At 45.1% G+C, this 22,690-nt stretch overlaps 2 protein-coding genes and 1 non-coding gene across 4 annotated transcripts in view; 2 read left to right on the top strand and 1 right to left on the bottom strand.

Moving 5' to 3' along the window:
- Nucleotides 1-453: 453 nt before the first annotated feature.
- Nucleotides 454-22,690, top strand: part of DENND11 (DENN domain containing 11) — a 51,923-nt gene continuing 29,686 nt past the window's right edge. Inside the window, exons 1-2 of one of the 2 annotated variants that reach the window (XM_043463895.1) lie at nucleotides 454-548; nucleotides 21,457-21,556. In XM_043463895.1, coding sequence (XP_043319830.1) covers nucleotides 21,462-21,556 — 95 coding nt within the window. In that variant the 5' untranslated portion in view covers nucleotides 454-548; nucleotides 21,457-21,461. Of the gene's footprint in view, nucleotides 549-915; nucleotides 1,196-21,456; nucleotides 21,557-22,690 lie in introns of those variants that run through there. The other variant, XM_043463894.1, reaches the window with a different exon arrangement.
- Nucleotides 10,866-12,871, bottom strand: LOC122438732 (syntenin-1). The gene has a single exon (XM_043463896.1). It carries the CDS (start codon nucleotides 12,807-12,809, stop codon nucleotides 11,913-11,915), a length of 897 nt encoding a protein of 298 aa, XP_043319831.1. The 5' UTR covers nucleotides 12,810-12,871; the 3' UTR covers nucleotides 10,866-11,912.
- On the top strand, nucleotides 19,473-19,545 carry TRNAE-CUC. Its single transcript has one exon. It is a non-coding gene; the product is annotated as a tRNA-Glu (tRNA).

Below are 22,690 nucleotides of genomic sequence, written 5' to 3'. Positions count from 1 at the left end.
CCAAGGAGATCATCAGTGATAACCCAAGGCTGCTGCTTCCAGACCAAAATTCAGAACAAGACAGAATCCAGGCAGTATTCTACCCTAAAGAATAGGGACTGCTTTCCTCATGGCGATTATTTAGTTCAATCTCTCCCCCGCCCCCCGCACCTCCCCCTCTCCTCCAAGGGCAAGTAAGTGACCATCCACCACTCTCTGTAGAGACTAAGTCACTGCAATGGATGGCGCCCCAAGCAGGGTCCAGGAAGACCAGCGTCAGGCACTCTCCAGCCTATTCAAGGGCACACCGACAGGGTGATACACACACAACTGCTCCAGGCCGGACACCAAAGCCCACGGCTTCAGGGGATCAGGCCACATCCCAAGTGCAAACAACGCGGGCAGCCGCGCCTCCCCTTTTCGGCTTCACTCGCAGCACGGCGGGAGCTCTGGCCGCACTTCGGGGGTTATGTAACACCTATCTCTCACGGTCTGCATGTCCAGGGACTTTCAAATTAATGGTGGCGAGTAACAATTCACGGTGGTACGGTCATCCCACGGAATCCTAGGTGAGAAGGCACAGGTAGACAGATGCAAGTGGCTGCGCGTCCCGGTCACCGCACTTTTCCCCATCTCGGAGCGCGCAGATGCATCCGTGAAATCTCAAACCCGGCACGCAGTTCCGCGAAGCCGGTAGAGAGGACGCCTCCTCGGGCGGGATCCGCACTCAGCCGAGCGGGGTGGGAGGGCGCTGGGCGCTGGGCGCGGGGCGGGGCGGGGCGGCCGGGGCAGGTGCCGGCCTGGGGCGGCGGCGGCGGCGCAGCGGGTGCGCGGAGGCCCGGGCGGCGGCGGCGACGGCGGCGGCCGGCAGCCCGCCCGGCGAGGGGAGTTCCCGCAGCCCGCCCCTGCGCCCGCCCCTCGCCGCCCGCGGCTCCTCCTCGCCGCCGCGCCGCGCCTCGCCTCGCCATGGTGGAGCGCGGAGACGCGGCGCCGCTGCTGCGCTGGGCCGAGGGCCCCGCCGTCTCCCCGCCGCGGGCCCCGGTCCCGCAGGCTGGAGGCCGGGGCTGGGGCGGCGGTGGGGGCGGCTGGGCGGCCGCGGAGCCGCCGAGGAGGCGGGAGCCCGAGGAGCTGCGGCAACCGGGGCGCCTCGAGCTGGGCGACGTGGAGGAGGACCAGGTGGTGGCCGTGTTCGTGGTCACCTTCGATCCCCGCTCGGGTGAGAGCCGCCCCGGGACCGGGGCGAGGGTCGCCCCCCAACCTGGCCTCGGGGACGGCGGGGGAAGGGCTCGCTGCGCGCGCACCCGCACACCTGCACCCCTCTCCCCGCCGGCCGGGGCCCCGCCGGGGAGGGCAGGGGTGCCTCAGCGGGGTGGGGGCGTGGGGCTTTGTTCCCTGCGCCCCCGGGCCCCCTCTCCCGTTCCGTCCCGCCTCCCGGCGGGTCCCCAGCTGGCGCCCCAGTCCCCACAGTCTTGTTTGCACTTCTCGGGTGATAGAGGATCCTGTTCGTGGCCACGGGCACGCTAGCTTTTGTTTTCTTTTCGGGCTCGGCTAATCGGTTTCTCCTGTGAAGAGGAGGAACGCCCCTCCACCCCTCCAGGTGAATTCCTTCGGAAACAGACCGTCCTAAGCCTCCAGGTTCTCTGCTTCCCGCCCTCGCTCCCCATCCCTCTCCGCCTGGTAACTTTGTGAGCGCCCAAGTTCAGTCTCTCTGACGGCCTGATTTTGAGGAATTAACGCCTGGAGCATTAAGGGATGGCACGGAGGGATTAAGCTGGAGACGGATTAAAAGAGAAACCTCCTCGGTAGGCTCTTTGCGGGTGTGTTCGGAGAGTTAAAGGGTGATCTCGCCTAATCCTTAGCCTAACCATCGGGTAAGGAAGTGTGCGTTTTACTGGTGAGCGAATTCCTGGGGTTCAAAAGTGAAGGCGTTAACTTGTTGTTCAGTCGCTAATACCTCCCTCGGAGAGCCTCAGGTGGTCGGGGAAAGGCTCTGCTCCCAGGAGTGGAGAGAGGAGAGCTCATGGGTCTGAAAAGTGTTAGTCGCTCAGTGGTGTAGGACTCTTCGCAACCCCACGGACCTGAGCCTGCCAGGCTCCTCTGTCCATGGAACTGGGGTTAAGAAAACCCAGATGTGCCTTTCTGTTCTCAGTCCACTGAAGTTGCTGGAATGTGGAGTGTCTAATTACGTGGACTGTCAGCTTTTTCCTCGAGTTCCCTAACTGGTCCTCCAAGGATGAGCTGTAGAAACCTTTCTGAATAACTTGATAGGGTGCGATGGAGTGAAAGGAAACGGAAAAGGGGTGAGGATCTTGGGATGTCAGAAGATGGGCAGGATTAGAACCCAGCAAGGCCCAGGAAGAAATAGGAACAGCTGTGGGGAGACTAGACCTTTCTGACTCCTGGCGATTCCTTGGCCCCTTCCCTGTGGCTTTCAAACTTTTTTGACTGTGACCCAACATATGAAATTCATTGTACATACCAATCAGTTTGCTCCATACATACATATGTAACTGAAATTGAAGTTTCATCAAACAGAATTAATCCCTTTTACATGTAGTACATACTGTCATTTTCTATTTTTTGTTTTTTAATGTTCACCACATCGGCTGCTTAACTGACATATGGTTGGGACTCCCAGACAGGAAAACTGTTCTTTTTTGACTGAAGTAACCTTTATCGCTAAAGAAAAACATACTATTTTGTAACTCATAATATTCCTTATTCCTGCAGTAAATAGATGTGCGCATCAGATTCTTTCTGAAAAGCGTTTACGAGTAACTAGAAGAAATGGAGAGGGAGCATTCACAGGGTCTGACTTAGCAGTGGTCACACTGGTGGTAGAGATGAGAGGGGAAGATGAGGAAAAAAAAGAAACTTCTGGGCTAACCACAGGTGGAGTTAATCATACTGAAAAGCACCTCAGAGCTGGGCCCCGCCCCCTACCTCGTTAGTCACAGCTGGTGACGTGGTTTTGTGGGTATGTGTGTAAGTATTTGTGTGTGCAGACAGGTACACGAATGTGTATTTGTAATGGCTTTCAGATTAAGATTAGTGTAGAAAGAAGGGATTTAACAGGCATTTGGACACTTGCTTTGTGTAGGCGTTTTACATTTCATTCTCACCACCATTCTAATTGGATGATCATTTATACCCCATTTATACATGAGCAAACAGAACAAAGATGATTAATTTGGAAATATTAACTAGCTGATAAATAGGTGGCTGTGAGTCTGGTTGTCTTTAAAGTATATACAACATGACCTGAACATCTGCCCTGGTAGCTTTTTGTCTTAACTGTGTGCAGAGAGGGGAAAGGATGGGAAGGAGTTGGGTGGGCAGGAGACAGAGTGTGTTTTTAATTATGATTGATGGTTTTGGTTTTGTTTTTTTGGAAAGCTGCTGTTTCCTGCCCATAATTCTCTTTCCTCGTCTTCCTAGTTCCAAATGGCACTTTACTTTCTTTAAAAAGAAAAAAAAGAAGAAGAAAATTCTGATAGTATCTGTATTGAGTAAAAATTGTGTGATGAAGCACCTAAAAGTAAAAGATGGGATGAATGAATGCTTGTGGGGTTTCCGGGACCACAAAGGTCAACACTGGGGTGAGGGCCTCAGAGAGCCTGTGGCTGGTCCCTTGTGTGAGGGTTGGGGGAGTCTCGGTCTGAAGAGGTGACGCTTGGGCCCTCGGATGCCCGGGGAGTGGCCGACGTCACTGGGGCCAGGCTTCTGTCTCCCACTTTTAGTTGAGTGTCTCAACCTTTATCCTGCTATGGAGGCAGGTCTGCTCTGTATTGCTGTTTAATCTTGGTCCACCAAGACTTTTGCCTTCCTAAACCTATGATGCCCAAAGTAGTAAAGTGAATACTGGCTTCCTTACCCAAATCAGAACATATCACAGAAGTTCTTACATAGGAGGAACTGTCGTCTCTATGACTGCCCATCTGCGCCCCATGTCTCCCACTGTGTCCTCAGCATCCTCCCCTCAGAGCTTCCTCCCTTGTCCCCAGACTTCCCCAGGCGCTTACTGCCCAGGCCGTGGGTATTTCATTCATCTTCCCTCCTGCTGCAGGTAACAACACGTTGGTGCATGTGCCTGCGAGAGTACAAGAGGGGATGGGCAGGAGAGAATCTACCCCTGTGGGTCATCTGTCAGGGCCTGAGTGGTCTGTGTGCTGAAAGGGAATCAGAGGGAGGAGTGGACCCTGGTTACACGTGGGCAAACACACACACACATACACTTGGACAGATGAGAGGGAGGAGGGGACTCTGGTTACACACACACACACACACTCTCTTGGACAGAGAATGCTCAGTGATTCTCAGACTGCTATGTGGGAATAAGAGAGTATATACTTTTGGATACAGGTTTGGGGTTGAGCATCTATAGGAAGAATCAGAGAAGAGGATGGGGGCATAAAGAATGTTACTTTCATTGGAGCTTCAGTTTGAAGATTATGGTTGTTGGGTCCGTAGATGATGTGAGGACCAGGGCTTCAGGGTCAGGAGAGGTAGAGGCTCCCTGTCTCTGACATGCACTCTAGCTGCCTCCTCTTTGTCTCTCTCACACACACTCACTCGCTGACACACTCAGTCTTTATCTGGAGCAGGGAGTCCCTGGGATGGTGGTGGTGCCGGCCATCTGGGCTACAAAGCTGCTATTGAAAGCAGGCCCAGATGCTGACTCTGCGAGCTGGGTGGGAGAGATTGGCAGCCAGAATATTGCTTTTTTATTGTGTCCAACCCATCATTTAGAGCTTTGACTCTGTTCTTTGGGTCTCTAGGAACTAAATTTTCTTCCTCTGCCTAATTAAGGGAAAAGGTAAGGTCATGCTTGGAAATCAGCCTCCCCCCTCCCCAACCCTCTCTATGAAGGTGACATAGCAGTCTCGCCGTGCAGCTGAGGGCTTGTGTATGGGCCTGAGGCAGGTAGAGCTTTGAACCTATGGTGGATGATACCTGTGATTCAGCTTTGCTGGACTGTTTGTTTATAAGAGATCCACTTTCAACAGCTCCATTTTCCACAGAGTTATTTTGTGGGTGTCCAGGGGAAGTTCGTGTGTGTGTGTGTGTGTGTGGCTGAGGGGTAGCACACCTGCTGTGTCCAGGGGAAGTTCGTGTGTGTGTGTGTGTGTGTGTGTGTGGCTGAGGGGTAGCACACCTGCCGTGTCCAGGGGAAGTTCGTGTGTGTGTGTGTGTGTGTGTGTGTGTGTGGCTGAGGGGTAGCACACCTGCCGTGTCCAGGGGAAGTTCGTGTGTGTGTGTGTGTGTGTGGCTGAGGGGTAGCACACCTGCCGTGTCCAGGGGAAGTTCGTGTGTGTGTGTGTGTGTGTGGCTGAGGGGTAGCACACCTGCCGTGTCCAGGGGAAGTTCGTGTGTGTGTGTGTGTGTGTGTGTGTGTGTGGCTGAGGGGTAGCACACCTGCCGTGTCCAGGGGAAGTTCGTGTGTGTGTGTGTGTGTGTCTGAGGGGTAGCGTCTGAGGCATAACTTGGGCTGCCCAGGTCATCTGACTCGTGCAAATAATAAATGGCTCCAGCCACTGGTGGGAAAGTGACAGAGGAGAATGAGAGTGGAAAATTTGGAGTGCAGTTTTGAAACAGGAAGAGCAGTCCTAAGGATGGCCGGCTCATAGAGGCCAAGAGAAGGCTGCTCCTGATAGCCAAAGCAAGCAAGCCTCTTCTAGTGATGTAATTTGGCCATGGCCTTTTCTCTACTTTCGATCAGAAGTCAGTGGATTACAACTGGTAGATTTCTTTAGTTCCCATATTGGCAGACTCTTTCCCAGGCTGTTGGTGATTCACCTACTTGCGGTTTTCAGGGAAAAGTCAGTTGGTGACCATCTGCTGTGACTTCTGTTTCTTCTCTTGAAAGCTGGTGGAGACTCGAGTAGGAGGGGAAGTCATAACACCCACCGTTTACCAAGTGCCCACCGTGGACCAGGAATTATCTGATCCCTTCAGCAGCATTCGCAGTCATGAGGCAGACAGAGGCACGGGGCCGTGAGGTCATCTTAAGTCACAGATCAGCGGTGGGGGCAGAGCCCAGAGGCAAGCTGGCTCTGCCTGCATCCAATGTCTGTGGTCCTTCCCACATCACACCACACCACTGCCTGGTGCAAAACGATACGGTGTTCGTGAAATGGAAAGTTTCTTCCATGTAAAATTAATGCATTGGAATTCAGCCATGGATGGGCATATGGCTGACTTGAAATCACCAGGATTAATTTCTTCCTGCCTCAGGTTTCTTTATCCTGACTCTTTCTTCCTTGGCTCTGATAGACTCTTATCCTAGGTGATGTTATGACAATTCAAAGCTACGTAAGACCCAGTCGAATGATATGGGCTGTTGACATTGCTGGTGTTAGAATCCGAACACTGTAAACTTCTGAGGTTTCGTCCATTTGGGATTGGGGGCCTACTGCAGAAGTGGGGACCATGAGCACTCCTGGATTCTTGCCTTTTTTTCCTGAGACGGGATTTCTTTGTACCTCTGGACTGGAATGAGGGCCAGGAATGTGTATGCTGATGGGTGGAAGCTGAAGGAAAGACTGAAAATCAAGGCACATTTCTTCTGAGAGGGGAGAATTGGTACAGAGCTCCCCGCTTGAGGTCAAAGGTCAATAGGACCTTTGAGTCAGCCACTGATTATGAAATCAAGAGCTCGGGAGGAAATTGTTGGTTGGGGACTGCCCAGCAAGAAGGGAGAAGAGGAGGAAGGAAAGTCATGTATTTCCCATTAGAAAGAGATTGTTTTGGTTCAAGACCATTGCTTTCTCCGCTTTCGGTTTTTTGAGATCAGCTTTCTCAGAGGCAGCAACAGTGGCAGCTGATGTCTCTTCCCTCTGGAGAAATGGTGGTTGATGAAGTCCAAATATGCTGGGGCGAGGGATGGTCACTCCACATTTTGACCGAAAGAGAAGATAGAGGCAGCCCTGTTTGTAGGAGATAAGACAGAGTACATCTCACCTAGCGCAGGAGCTTATGAAACATGAGCCCTGGGAGGCCCCAGCCCACCAGGCCATGAGGTTCAGACCGTCTCTGCATCCACAACCAGGCTCAGCATTGTCCTCTAGCTTCCCTGGGTTAAGTGAGCTGCCAACTCAGTAATCTGTTAGTGCAAGTTCCTTGGCCCCAGCCTAGCATCTGGCAGCAGGCTGCCAAGTTATGTTCCACCAATATTTATTGAATGACTGGCTGAAGGTACACAAAGCAGATTGCCATGTCTGTTCTTCGTGCTGTTATGTCCATCCCTCCACAGAAGTTGTCTTAGCAGCTGGAGCCTAGGCAGGGCCCGTGGGTACCTGTGATGGGCCCAAGGCAAGGGGGGACTTGGGGATGGAAGGAGAGCAAGTTGGGAAATAAGGCACCTATTCATGTTGATCGCCCCCTCTCTTTGATTGCTTAGCCCTGGGATCAGTCCTTCTGTTCAGTCCTGCCAGGCCTCACCTCCCTGGGTGGGTTCCTGAAGTGTGGTGAGGAGATTTGGAAAACCGAGTGGCTTTGCACGTGAGGGCTGAGCCTGCGGTAGGTAGCATTCTGTGTGAGGTTTTTTCTGGCCCTGCATGGCTCACCACAGGATTGTTATTTTTGCAAAATCACTTTCCTTTAGGCCTGTACAAGTTTCTTATATAAATGGGTTTCTAATTTTTGAGCATCGTATTTTCTTTCTGTTAAAGAATGACCTTTAGCCATCATGCTGCTTCATCCCCCTAAATATAACTCATTGTCTCAATTGTTTTTTGTTTTTGCAGAGTCCTTTATGCTTAGCTTATGGTTTTCCCCACCTCTGTTATTTCAGTTATGATCCTTTATTCATAGGATATGTTTTTTAATTTTTCTTTTGTACTGGGGTATAGTTGATTTGCAGTGTTGTTTCAGATGTACAGCAAAGTGTTTCTGTTATGCATATACATATATCCATTCTTTTTCAGATTCTTTCCTCATATAGGTTATTATAGAATATTGAGTTCCCTGTGCTATACAGTAGGTCCCTATTGATTGTTTTATACATAGTAGTTTGTATATGTTAATACCTAACTCCTAATTTATCTTACCTCCTCACCTTTCCCCTTTGGTACCATAAATTTGTTTTCAAAGTCTGTGAGTCTGTCTCTGTTTTGTAAATAAGTTCATTTGTATCATCTTCTTAGATACCACATACAAATATATGGCATTTGTCTTTCTCTGACTTAATCCACTTGGTGTGATAATCTCTAGGTCCATTCATGTTGCAGCAAGTGGCATTATTTCATTCTTTTTTATGACTAATATTTAATTGTATCTATTGATACATACCACACCTTCTTTAGCCATTCATCTGTCTGTGGACATTTGGGTTGTCTTGGCTATTGTAAATAGTAAATAGGGCTACAGTGAACATTGGTGTGCATGTATCTTTTTGAATTATAGTTTTCTCCAGATACATGCCCAGAACTCGGATTGCTAGATCATATGGTAGGTATTTTTTAAGGAACCTCTATACTGTTGTCCATGCTTCCCGTGTGGCTCAGCTGGTAAAGAATCTGCCTGCAATGCGGAAGACCTGGGTTCGATCCCTGGGTTGGGAAGATCCCCTGGAGAAGGGAAAGGCTACCACTCCTGTATTCTGGCCTGGAGAATTCCATGGACTGTATAGTCTTCAGTCCATGGGGTCACAAAGAGTCAGACATGACTGAGTGACTTTCACACATACTGTTGTCCATCATGGATGTACCAGTTTACCTTCTTGTCAACAATATAGAAGGGTTCCTTTTTCTCCACACCCTCTCCAGCATTTATTTGTAGACTTTTTGATGTTGGCCATTCTGACTGATGTGAGGTGGTGCCTCATTGTAGTTTTGATATGCATTTCTCTAATGATTAGTGATCTTGAGCATCTTTTTGTATGCCTATTGGCCATCTGTAGATCTTCTTTGGAGAAATGCATAGTTAGATCTTCCACCCACTTCTTTGGAGAAGGAAATGGAAACCCACTCTACAGTTCTTGCCTGGAAAATCCCATGGACAGAGGAGTCTGGCAGGCTGCAGTTCATGGGTAGCAAAGAGTCAGACATGACTGAGCAACTGAGCACCCACTTCTTGATTGGGCTGTTGGGTTTTTTAATGTTGAGTTGCATGAGCTGTTTGTGTATTTTGGAGATTAATTCCTTGTCAGTCACTTTGTTTGCAAATATTTTCTCCCATTGTGTGGGTTCTCTTTTCAGTTTGTTTATGATTCCCTTGCTGTGCAAAAGCTTTTTAGGTTTAATTAGGTTCCATTTGTTTATTTTTGTTTTTACTTTCATTACTCTCAGAGGTGGATCCAAAAAGATATTACTGTAATTTATGTCAAAGAGTGTTCTGCCTATGTTTTCCTCTAAGAGTTTTATAGTATCTGGCCTTACCTGTAGGTCTTTAATCAATTTTGAGTTTATTTTTGTGTATGTTGTTAGAGAATGTTCTAACATGTAGCTGGCCAGTTTTCCCAGCACCACTTATTGAAGAGACTGCTTTTTCTCCATTGTACCTTCTTGCCTTCTTTGTCCTAGATTAATTGACCATAGGTGTGTGGGTTTATTTCTGGGCTTCCTGTTCCATTGATGTATGTTTCTGTGTTTGTGCCAGTACCATACTGTTTTATTAGCATAGCTTTGTGGTTTAAAGTCAGGGAGCCAGCTCCATTTGTCTTTCTCAGGATTGCTTTGGCTATTCAGGGCCTTCTGTATTTTCATACAAATTTAAAAAAAAAAAAGCTTGTTTGTTGAAAAATGCCATTGGTAATTTGATAGGGATTATATTGAATCTATAGATTGCCTTAGATAGTATAAGCATCCTAATAGTGTTGATTCTTCCAATCCAAGAACATGGCATATCTTTGCATCTGCTTGTGTTATCTTAAGTTTCTTTCATTAGCATCTTACAGTGTTTTAGAGTACAGATCTTTTCCCTCAGGTAGGTTTATTCCTAGGTATTTTATTTTTTTGATGCAATTGTAAGTGGAATTATTTCCTTATTTTCTCTTTCTAATCTTTTGTTGTTAGTGTATAGAAATGCAGGAAATTTCTGTATTAGTTTTGTATCTTGTAACCTTACTGAATTTGTTGATGAACTCTAGTAGTTTTCTGGTATTACTAGCATCTTTAGGATCTTCCATGTATGGTATCATGTCATTTGAAAACAGTGACAGTTTAACTTCTTTTCCAGTTTGGATTCCTTTTATTTCTTTTTTTCCTGTTTGCCATGGCTAGGACTTCCAAAGCTATGTTGAATTAAAGTGGCAAGAGTAGACATCCATGTCTTGTTCCTGATCTTAGAGGAAATGCTTTCATGTTTTCACCATTGAGTATGATGTTAGCTGTGGGTTTGTCATTTATGGCCTTTATTATGTTGAGGTAGGTTCCCTCTGTGTCTACTTTCTGGAGAGAGTTTTTTTTTTTTTTTTAATTCATAAACTGGTGTTGAATTTTGTCAAAAGCTTTTTCTGCATCTATTGAGATGATCATATGGTTTTTATTCTTCAGTTTGTTAATGTGGTATATCACAATAATTGTTTTGTGGATATTGAAAAATCCTTGCATTCTTGGGATAAATCCCACTTGATCATGGTGTATGATCTTTTTAATGTATTGTTGGATTTGGTTTGCTAGTATTTTGTTGAAGGTTTTTGCATTTGTATTCATCAGTTATGTTGGCCTGTAATTTTCTTTTTTTGTGTTGGTTTTGCCTGGTTTTGGTATCAGGGTGATGGTGGCCTAATAGAATGAGTTTGGGATTGTTCCTTTCTCCTTAGTTTTTTGGAAGAGTTTCATAAGGATAGGTGTTAACTCATCTCTAAATGTTTGATAGAATTCACCTGTGAAGTCATTAGCCTTGGACTTCTGTAGTTGGAAGTTTTTATTTTTTATTTTTTATTATTTTTTTTTATTTATACATTTTTAATTAAAATAGAGTAGGCATAAGCCAAAGAGAGAGAAAAAAATCAGGATAACGTGTCATTCTGTGAGCAGGGAGGAGGCAGGAAATGGAACACAAGACCAGGACAGTGTCCTGAGACCGTCGCGGGGCAGCGAGGTTACATACTGTGTAAATGCCACAATCAGGCCTTAGCCCACTTAATCTACACATGAAAGGAGGAGTCAAGGTTCATTCTATTTAGTACAAGAACTTTTACATTAAATATATAGTGCTTCATTTCTCAAAAAGTGATATCAGTTACTTTTAGAAGAAAGAAGTTCCCACTACACAAGGAAGGACTAGAAAATCTCAAATGCAAGTCAGCAGCTTGCTAGCTCGGGATGTACTGTCAGACGGCACGGGGCTAGTGTACATCTCAGGTGAATGCAGAACTGCGTCTGGGTTTAGAAAGGCAGCAATTGTTACATTTTGGCTTTTATTCTAGATGCTTAACTTAGTTAAGGCGACAGTTCAAGCGTATTAAGTGAAGGTAGATAAAATGTAATGACAATCGATAAGTCTCTTGCAGCTACACACACTGTCTAATAATGCTTACATGGAATGAAACCAGTGTTACTAAGCTGGTGTTACACAAAGAACTGAAGAAAAGTAATTCTAAATGCCTATGGTGACACAGTAAAAATGCAAATACAGCACAGAACTAAAGCACTGCTCGATATCAAGGTGAAGGTGATGGTTCTAACAGAGCTGAGCCTGTAGCAGTCATCCTACTCACAAGGCTTGTGAAAGCATCAGGTTTCCAGAAAAGAAACTAGTCTGTGAAGTCTTTTCAACTGTAAAACCAGGGTAAGGCTACAACTATCTTGATGTCTGAACAAGATATACTGGATCGAACAGTAAGATTCCCAGCCCTACTGTAAGACAGGAAGTCCTCATGCAGCATATGCTCGCTGGCTCCTAGAAAGCTTCATGTGCATAATAGAAAGGTCAGTTGCCCAAGACATAAACGGGAGAACTTCCGGCAAGTTTCCAGTGTGCCGTGACTTCTAAACCTCAGGAATGGTGTGATCCATCAAGCTTTTCATAATGCTTGGTGCCATCCGCTTAATAATATGTTCAAAGATAAAAGCAGGCATGATTGTAATAGTAACTATATTTCCAGCTGTGGACAATATGTCTGCGATTTGAGAGTCCTTCAGTCCGATGACGTTCTGTCCATTGACCTCACAGATGTTATGTTCCGTGAGAAGACCGTTTCTAGCTGCAGAACTGTCTTTCACAATGGATGTGATTTTTCCATTTTTAAAAACAAAGCCGACGTGTCCAGTACTGTCCTTATGCATGGTAATTGTCCGTTCAAAGGGCCTGTCCCGGATGGTCATGGTGATCTTCTCTCCGAAAGCCTGTTTGAGCACCTTGTGCGCGCGGTCCGAGCTCCAGCCAGCACAGTTCTCGCCGTTTATCTGCAGCACCTGGTCCCCAAAGCGCAGGCCCACCAGGGAGGACGGAGAATTGGCCTGGACAAGCTGAACAAATATACCGTTGTCTATGGATTTCAGCCTGAGCCCGATCTTCCCGTCTTGATCCTTACACAAGATGACTTCTCGGATCCCTTGCTTAATCTCCGCTCTGCGGATCCCAGGGTCACCACCAGTGACAGGGGCCACCATGTAATTCACGCTGGAAGGCCGCGCCACCAACTGCCCCTGACTTGGTGCTCCAGGGACCAAGGCCATATTTGCACGTATTTCTTCTTCATTTAAACTCAGGCCCATGTACTGAGAGAGCTCCGGATATAGCTTAGGATAGAGATTTCCATCTTGCGAGACGGGAGCAGAGGCTTCAGATAAAATCGCTGGGTTGGCAGGGTTTGCAGAAAAGGCAGTCTGAGCCTGAATCACTTTGTCTACCTTCAGGTCTTCAAGAGATGGGTACAGAGACATTTTTGCAGGATTTTTCGAGGCCGCTGAGACCCGCTCTCCGCCGCCGGTCACTGGCTCGGACTTCTGTGTTGGAAGTTTTTAAATCACAGTTTCAATTTCAGTACTTGTGATTAGTCTGTTCATATTTGCTATTTCTTCCTGGTTTATCCTTGGAAGAGCATCTCGTTGCGACTTTTTTTTTGTCTTTGGATATAGAGTATCTTTTTTGATAGGTTCCAGTCTTTTTTTTGTTGATAGTTGTTGAGCAGGTAGTTGTGATTTTGGTGTTTTTGTGAGAGGAGGTAAGCTCAAGTCCTTCTACTCTGTCATCTTGTCTTCCTCTCATATGTTGAATTTTTTTACACCTTAGGAAAATTTAAAAACCTGTATATCCCTCACTTAGGTATACCCTTCACTCCCCGTTTGTTGACATTTTGCCATATTTGCTTTATCCTTGTAAAGTCAGTTCCACCATGTGAAATATGCATTTCTAAAAACCACTGTGCTAAGCAAATCCTGCAGTAAAAACCACAGGGCTTGTGGGGAAGGTGGGGTGAGGGGCACAACACTTAAAAACCTTGTGAGTAACACTTTAAAGATGGGAATGTAATAAAAAGTGGTAGGATGGCTGTACATATATTAAATAGTTAAGAAATACATCACTACTTTAAATATGGCACTCTACTTTAAAAAAAAAAGATGTGTGGTTTGCTTACAAAGGTGGTTGTTGGAAGGGTGGAGCTTGTGAGTTATTATGAAGCAGTGGAAAAGGGCTTTGTGAAATTGGATAGAAGGTCGTAACACTAGAGGAGTTAAATGTGGCTCAGAATACACATGGTGAACCGAGGTAGCAGGCAGGGGTTTGAGTGATGTGTTGGAATTCATCTTGTGTATTTCTGCAGCTGGGTGCAGTTTTCTGTATGTACATTGTAATCCTTGAGATCAAAATCATGTATCAGCACACATCAAATTCTCTGTGATCAAACTGTTAATATGTCAACTGCTTTGGAACAAATTCAGCCAGCATTATAGCAGAACTGAGGATGTGTAGATCTACTTTTTTTCTGAACTGTTTGAAAGTAACTTGCAGGCATCATGGCATTTCATTTCTAAATACTTAAGTATAAATCTCCTAAGAAAAAGGCCATTACCCTGCCTAACCACAATATCATTTCTACCCCCAGGATAATTAACCTAGGTTAGTTCATTTATTAGCTTTTTTAATTAATACATTTTATTTTTAACAGTTTTAGGTTTATAGGAAAATTAAGCAGAAAATACAGAATTTCCATATCATATACCTTCTTCCCTTACCCACCCATCTACATTACCTGTTATTGACATCTGGCATTAGTGTGGCATATTTGTTGAACATATGTGTGTGCATATTGTTGAACCAATATTCATACATTATTATCAACTGAAGTTCATAGTTTCATTAGGGTTCATTCTTTGTGTTGTACTTTCTATGGGTTTTGAAAAATGCACAGTGTTAGTTTATCTACCATAACAGTATCATACAGAATAATTTTACTGCCCTAAAAATCCTCTGTGCTCTGGTTATTCATCCCTGATTACCCCCAGATCTTTTTTTTTTTTTTTACTGTATGTCGTTTTTCCTTTCCAAAATGTCATATAGTTAGGATTATACAGAGTATATCTTTTTCAGACTGGCTTCTTTCACTTAGCAATATGCTTTTAAGAAGTTCCCTGCATGCCTTTGTGTGGCTTGATGGCTCATTTCCTTTTGTTGTTGAATAGTGTTTTGTTGACACGGATGGTTAAGAATCTGCCTGCAATGTGGGAGATCTGGGTTCGATTCCTGGGTTGGGAAGAACCCCTGGAGGAGGGCATGGCAACCTACTCCAGTATTCTTGCCTGGAGAATCCCATGGACAGAGGAGCCTGGCGGGCTAAGGTTCATGGGGTCGCAAAGAGTTGGACACGATTGAGTGACTAAGCCCAGCGCAGTGTGTTCCATATGGATAGCCCACAGTTTTTTAATCCATTCACCTTTTTGAAGGACATGTTGGTTGCTTCCAGTTGTTGGCAATTGTACGTAAAACTGTTGTAAACATCAATGTACAGGCTTTTGTGTGGACATAAGTTTTCAACTCATTGGATAAATACAAAGGAGCATGGTTGCTGGCTTTAATTTTGTAAACTAAACTGTCAAACTGTCGTTTGAAGTGGCTGTACCATTTTGCACCCCCACCAGCAGTGGACGAGGTTTCCTGTGGATCCGCATCCTCGTCAGTGTTTGGTGTTTTCAGCGTTTTGAATTTTGACCATCCTGTGTATGCTTAGTCACTCAGTCGTGTCCAACTCTTTGCGACCCCAAGAACTGTAGCCCGCCAGGCTCCTTTGTCCATGGGGGTTCTCCAGGCAAGAATACCTGAGTGGACTGCCATTTCCTCCTCCAGGGGATCTTCCCAAGCCAGGGGTTGAACCCAGGTCTCCTGCATTGCAGTAGGATTCTTTACAGTCTGAGCCACCAGGGAAGAAGCCCTTGGACTTTGACCATTCTAATATGTGTATAATAGGATCTTGTTGTTTTAATTGGCAGTTCCTTGATGATGCGCTATTGAGCAGGTTTTCACGTGTGTGTTTGCCATCTGCCTATCTTCTTTGGTGAGAGGTCTATTTAGATCTTTTGTCCATTTTTTAAATTGAGTTGTTTTCTTATTGTTGAGTTGTAAGAGTTCTTTGGGTATTTGGATTTAAGCCTTTATCAGATATGTTTTTGCAGATATTTTGCCCCATCATTAGTTTGTCTTTTTATTCTCTTAATAGCATCTTTCACAGATGAGAAGTTTTTAATTTTAATGAAGGACAACTAACCAATTTTTTTTTCGTGGATGATACTTTTGGTGTTGTATCTAAAAATATTGCTAAACCCAAAGTCACCTAGATTTTATCCAATATTCTAGAAGTTTTATAATTTTGCATTTTACATTTAAGCATACTATTCACATTGAGTTAATTTTTGTGTAAAGTGTAAGGTCTGTGTCTGGATTCATTTTTTGCATATGTATGTCCAGTTGTTCTAACACCACTTTTTGAAAAGACTGTCTTTTTTCCCATTTTATGACCTTAGCTCCTTTGGCAAAGATCAGTTGATTGTATTCATGTGGGTATATTTTGGGGCTGTCTGTTGTCTTCCATTGATCTTTTTGGGCCAATACCACATTTCTGGATTCCTGTAGCTTTATAGTCAGTCTTAGAATCAGGTAGTGTTAGTTCTCTTCAGCATCATGTTGGCTAATTTCAGCCTTGTGCCTTTCCATGTAAACTTTAGAATTAACTTGTCAATATCCACAAACAGCTTACTGGGGTTTTCATTGAGATCACATTGAATCTATTAGCATTAGCAGATGTGAAATTCCCTGTGGGCACATTATTCTCAATATATATCAACTGACACAAATTCAGGAAGCATTGTATCAGAACTTACTAAATGCGGATATAAACTCTTTTCCTCAACCATTTGAAACTAAATGCAGACATGACTTCACTCCTTTCAGTATAAACGTCCTGAGAAAAAGGGCATTTTTCTACCTAACTACAATATCTAGGACATCCCTCGTGATTCATTGGATAAGACGTCACCTTCCAGTGCAGCGGGTACAGATTCAATCTCTGGTTGGGGAGCTAAGACCACACATGCCTTGCGACCAAAAAACCAAAAACATAAAACAGAAGCAAAATTGTAACATATTCAATAAAGACTTTAAAAACAGTCCCACGTTAAAAAACAAAAACGTTTTAAAAAACCACGCTATCATTACCACTAGCTTTTTAAAATCACGCTTGTCCTCAGTAAAGCTGGGTTTTTGTTTTAATGTTCATCCTGTCATATGCTAAGCACTGTGCTCTGTTGGGACATAAAGATAAACAAACAGAGTTCCTGCCTTTAAGAAGTCCAGTCTCCTGGGGAGACAGACATCTAAGACAGTGATTGTATTAGGCTGGGATGAGGGCCATAGTAGATTTATCTACTTTCCTTTCATTCAAGGAGTATGTCAGCAGAAATGTTCTTTCTGGGGGATAAAGAACTGTTCCCAGAGTGGTGTCCTGGAGTCCACACTCCATTCTGTGATTCAGCCTGACCGTGATGGACCTTCCTTCCCAACCAAGAGGGGCTTGCATCCATCTGGCAGTGAAGGATGAAAATAGCAGAGTGTCATTCCCTTCATCTGATTCTTTCAATTTCTGTATGAGAGTTGGCCAGGCACAGAAGAATAGGAAAGAAGCTATGAGAGCTAGGCTGAGGAATTGGGGGCTTTATTCTTCAGATCAGCTGTATTAAGCTGTATAAGCTATATTAATATATGTACTAACGTATATTAAGATATATGTTTGGCCATGAATACCAGAAGTGTACGTGCTCAGTCGCTCATTCATGTCTGACTTTTTGCGACCCCATGGACTGTAGCCCGCCAGGTTTCTCTGTTCATGGGATTTCCCAGGCAAGAATACTGGAGTGGGTTGCCATTTCCTTCTCCAGGGGATCTCCCAACCCATGGATCGAACCCATGTCTTCTGCATTGGCAGGCAGATTCTTTACCACTGAGCCACCAGGAAAGATGAATACCAGAGACCCAAATTAACAGTGACTTAATCAAGATAAAAGTTTAGCTTTCACTTAACAGGAGATCAGTGGTCCAGGGCTGGAGTGCCGGCTCAGGTCCATGAGGTCATCCGGGGACCTAGACTCATGCTGGCTATCGCTCCATCATCCCCGCTGTGATATGTGGGCTGATGCCCTCACCTGTGTGATGCAAGATGGCTTGTCTCTACATCCACATGCCAGGCAATAGGATGGAAGAAGGGGGCAGCATGCGCCTTTCTTTTAAGGCATGTTTTAGAAAGACACACCTTATTTCTGTCTAGATCCCATTAGCCAGAATTTGCTTGTGTAGCCATACCTATTTACAAGAAGGTGCAGAGAAACATAGTCATCATTTGGAAGACCATATGCCATGCTAAGAATAAGTTTTATTCCCTATAAGAAAGGTGGAGTGATATGTACTAAGAGTCAACTTGCAGCCCCTTACATACTAGTATTTCTTTTATAAAAAAGAGCCTTCTGTAAGATTGAACCCTTAAGATGCTACTTAAAAATAGGTTTATCAGCAGAATAATTTTGGAATTTTAAGCATGGTATTGATCTCATAGATATTCATAATGCGGAATAGCATTAAAGGCTCTGAGAAGTTCTGCAGTAAAAGAACATGTCTGTCTTTGTTTAACCTGAAAAATCCCTTTGTATATATATGTATATTTGCTGAAGCCCTTAGCTTTGGGAAACACTGCTTTGGGAATTATTGAAGTTTTTTCTTAGTTTGCAGCAATGCAAACATTTTTACAAGACTTTCACTCCCAGGGATTTTGTCAACAGAAACGTGTGCACATTGTGTCAGTCAAAATCAAGGTTTAGTCAAAGAAACAGAACCACTGGAGATAAATAAAGGGATTTATTGAACTTGTGCATTTGTGGGAGCTGGGTAGATAGTCTGTGTAAGGCTGCTGTCTTTGTATCTGATTGCGGAGCTGGAGGTCTCTTGAGTAAGGCAGAAGAAATTGGAAAAGGAGAATAAGCTGCAGCTCATGAGAGTGGGTGGGAACGATAAGTCAGGCTGTCATTGCCTCCAGTTCTAATGACGTGGTGTCCTGACCCGATGACGCTGATGCCCTTCCTTGTGGAACTAAGCGTGTACCTGGGGAGTGAGTCAGAAGCCGAAAGAGGGTCCAGGGAAGGGAGATCCATCAGCAGCAGACCTGGTGCCCCTGCCCCACCAGGGTGTGATGAGCCTACACGATAAGCAACAACAGGTGTCAGCTTACCTGAAGCTCCCTCACTGACCTTCCCACAGAAACATAATATGGCTTCACTTCCCCTTCCCCGTCTCAAACGTACAAAGAAGGGAATTCTGAGAAATGTGTATTAGCCCAGCCCGGTCATGCGTTACAAAGCTACTGCATGTGCAGTCACCAGATGACAAGTATGGAATTGTTTACAGCAGTGCTGTTTCTAATGGCTTCAAATAAGAAATAAGCTAAGTGTGCGTCAACAGTTAAGTAGATATGTAAGTTGTGTCACTAGCATAGGGTGGAAATAATAAATTAACAAAATGTTGCTATATGCATCCCCATGGATGAATCTTGCAAAAAATATGGAGCAAAAAAAAGACACGAATACAAATGATGATTGCATTTTTGTAAATTTCAAAAACAGCAAAGCTCATTTGTGGTGTTAGAAGTCAGGCTAATAGTTAGCCTTGAGAGAGGGCTAGTGACTCAGATGGGTTTCTGCTGTACTGATAATGTCCTGCTTCTTGGTCTGGGTTCTGCTCAGCCAGGTATGTTCACATTGGGAAAACTCACTGTGCCACACAGTTCTGATCTGTGCACTTTTCTAAACTTATCCTTCAGGACAACGTTTAGCTGCATTAATGTTTTAACAAGTCATTGAGTGCTCATGGACCTGCTGGATTAGAGGAAGGGAATTAAGTTAGAGCAAGTTGATCCCTCGTATGGAGTGGCATGGGGGCATGGAACAAGGCAGCAGATACTAGAAGAAGCAGATGTGAGAGGACAGGGTCTCCTAGAGGGTCACTGCAGGCTGTCCCTCTCTTCGGCTGGACATATGTTGCCATCATGAAGGGTTAGGACCCTGGGGACTTCCCTGGTGGTCCAGTGGCTAAGACTCTGTGCTCTCAATGCAGGGTGCCCAGGTTCGATCCCTGGTTGGGGAACTAGATCCCACATGCTGCAACTAGAGAGCCTGCATGCCACATCAAAGATCGAAGATCCTGTATGCTGCAACTAAGACCTGGTGCAGCCAAATAAATAAATAAATATTATTTTAAAAAAGAGTTGGGACTTTGTACACAGGAGGCTTATTAGCAGATGCAGCCACGTGGCACAGATCATAGATCTGGAGTAGATCGTGTAGATTTGGAGTGGGTCTCAGCACATTTGTAAGTTTCCTGGGTTTCCTGAGGTACAACGCAGGGTGGAAGCCACTGGACTTAGGAGACAGTAGACATGGATGCTAAGAGGAAAGAGAGGCATGTCGGGGGACCTTGGTGCTGGAAACCTTTCTCCCCATGCTTACCCCTGGTTCAGCATGCAGCATGCTTTTTCTTGTCTTTAACCCTGACAAATACGTTGGTCTAGCCTTTCTGTTGTGTGAAATCATAACTCCTTTCTCCACGCTTTTTGTTTTAGCTCATCATTGGGGTTTATGATTCCTCTCTTGAAAACACATTACTTGAAAGGGCTGTAGGCTGTGAATATAGAATAGGCTGAGTCCCTGTGATGTCCACCCGGTTCAGAGCCTGGGGTGTATACAGTTGGACCTCTGATGCCCTAAACAGTTATCTGAAAAGCATTGTTGTCTGGGATTATTAATGGTATTTCTGTTGCCTGGGAAATTAGGGTTTGCCATGTTGATGAGCAGTTTGTTCTAAAATGAAATCTTTACAAGTATCTTAATATTTTTATTTGGAAAAATTTTGAGTATGCTAGAAAACAGCAGGGCATATGCTGTAGTGTCCTCCCAAGCCTCTAGGAAACACTGGTCTTGTGAAATTCTCCGATTCTCTCAATCTGATGGAAGCTTGTCATTGTTGTATTCTAAAATCCCGTATTATACTCTGTCATGGAATTTAACATAACCTCCAGAACTGTAATCACCCGTCTCCTTGTTTATCTCTTTATCTAGCCCTGGAATCTAATCTGTTTGAGTTCAGGGACTATGTCTTATTTGACTTACAGCTCTAATGTCTGGCTCAGTAGAAACTCAGTAATTAGGGATAAGCGAATGAGCCCTTAAATTCTGAAAGCAAAGCACTGGTGTCTGGACCTTGGAGAAGAGCCTCATTTAGGGAGGGAGGAGAGCTAGGGAAGGCAGCAGAGCTACACTGACCAGAAAGGAAGGAAAAGAACCAAGAGAGTGTTCTATCATGGAAGTCAAAGAAAAAATGGGAGAGACTTTTGAGGAATTATCAAATGCCACAATGAAACCAATGAAAATTTGAATTGAAAAGAGTTTGGGGGACTTCCCAGTGGTTCAGTAGATAAGACTCTGCACTCCCGGTGCAGGGGTGGGGCTCAGGTTTTACCCCCGGCTGGGCAACTAGATCCCTTTTGCTGTAACTAAAGATCCTGCATGCTGCAACTAAAACCTGGCGCGGCCAAATAAGTAAATTTTAGAAATAAATTTAAAAAAGAGTTTGGAGGTTTGTCAAAATCATTAGTGGCTATAGGAAAGCAAGATGGAAGCAGGATCTTGAGGGGTTAAGGAGAGAGTATGAGACCAGGAAATGGAGGTGGAGGGTCAAAACGTGTACCTAGATGTGAGGCTACAAAACAAAGGAGATCGGGAGGTGGCCAAGCAGAATGGCAGAAGCAAACCCAGCAGCCTCGCTAGGAAGAACTGTGTTCATTCAAAGGCAGAGATCAGAGGTGTCTTCAGTGCCCATCTCCCGGCCCGCAGGATGACTCAGGCACTCTGCCAGCCTGTGGCCAGTGGAGGGATGAGGCTGCATTTTGGTGGCTGAGTCAGCAGTTCATTTACTTGGAAGCCACATGCGCTCGGCCCTGCACTAAGCCCTTTGAATGATTTTTGTCTGTTTTAAACTTGTGTCTTCCCTTTCCTGCAGGAAACATGGTGGAATGGTGCTTACCCCAAGATATTGACCTTGAAGGCGTGGAGTTCAAGTCTATGGCCAGCGGATCCCATAAAATTCAGTCTGATTTCATGTAAGTGGTGCTGATTGCCAGTCTGCCCTGCATTGTTTTCTCTCCTCCTCTGCTTTCCCCAGAGAATAAGAGCTGTCATCAGGGCATCTTTAGGAAGTGTGTATAAGTGCCCTGAAAATATATGTACCGGTTTGTGTGTTTATATCAGTTTTGTAATAAGAAGCTCCCAAGCTTTTGTTAGGTTCTCATGACCCGAAAACGTTAAGAAGTCCTGCCATAGAGGTTCTTGCCTTTTCTAAGAGATGATTGATCCTCGCTTCAGGTTTGGCTTTAATGACCTCGCTTGAGGTTTTCGTTCCATTTGGGTTAACTCAAGACATGTATGTGCTAAAACTTGAAATTTCAGCTTTAAGTAAGGCTAGTTTGTAGTCCTGTGTGGTTAAGATTCTTGTGAGGAACAACTGGAACATACGGGTGACAGAGTAGCTTTCATCTTCTCATTGGGCTGAAACCGTGACAGGCACTTGTGAGAAAGGGGAAGGAAAACAAGTGACGGCTCTGGTCAAACGTTCTATTAAAAACATCAGAGACTCAGGAAGCGAGGAGAGCATCAACACGGTTTATGCTAATAAAACAGAGGTCACACATCAAGTCAGCTGTTATGCAGGAAAGGAAGGTCATGGTCAAAGGCAGTTGATCTGGGGTCAAGGGCAGCTGAACAGCAGGCTTTTCAGAGAGCAAGTCCTGGCTCCAGTGGAACAACCCTTAGTGAGTTCCAGTTTTTTTTTGAGCCTTGATTGTCCCATCTGTAAGGTTGAATGGCTTGGGCTCATTGTCCCCCTGAGATCCGCCCCCTTAAAAAAGGTTTTTCTCAGGCTGAACTTTCTCATGTAGAGCCCTGGACACAGTTATATCTTCTATTTGGGATGCCTCTCAAGGGACTTCCAGATGCTCCTGGTGGTAAAGAACCTGCCTGCCAATGCAGGAGACATAAGAGATGCAGGTTCCATCCCTGGGTGGCGAAGATCCCTTGGAGGAGGGCATGCAACCCACTCCAGTATCCTTGCCTGGAGAATCCCCATGGACAGAGGAGCCTGGTGGGCTACAGTCCATGGAGTCGCAAAGAGTTGGACACTGAAGTGACTTTAGCACACCTGTCAAGGGAAAAAACCAAAATTCCTGATTTTGAGCTAT

The sequence above is a fragment of the Cervus canadensis genome, chromosome 3 (assembly GCF_019320065.1).
Source record: "Cervus canadensis isolate Bull #8, Minnesota chromosome 3, ASM1932006v1, whole genome shotgun sequence".
Taxonomy (NCBI): Eukaryota; Metazoa; Chordata; class Mammalia; order Artiodactyla; family Cervidae; genus Cervus; species Cervus canadensis.
Note: the sequence above shows the minus strand (reverse complement) of the source record. Positions and strands in the feature narration are given on the sequence as shown.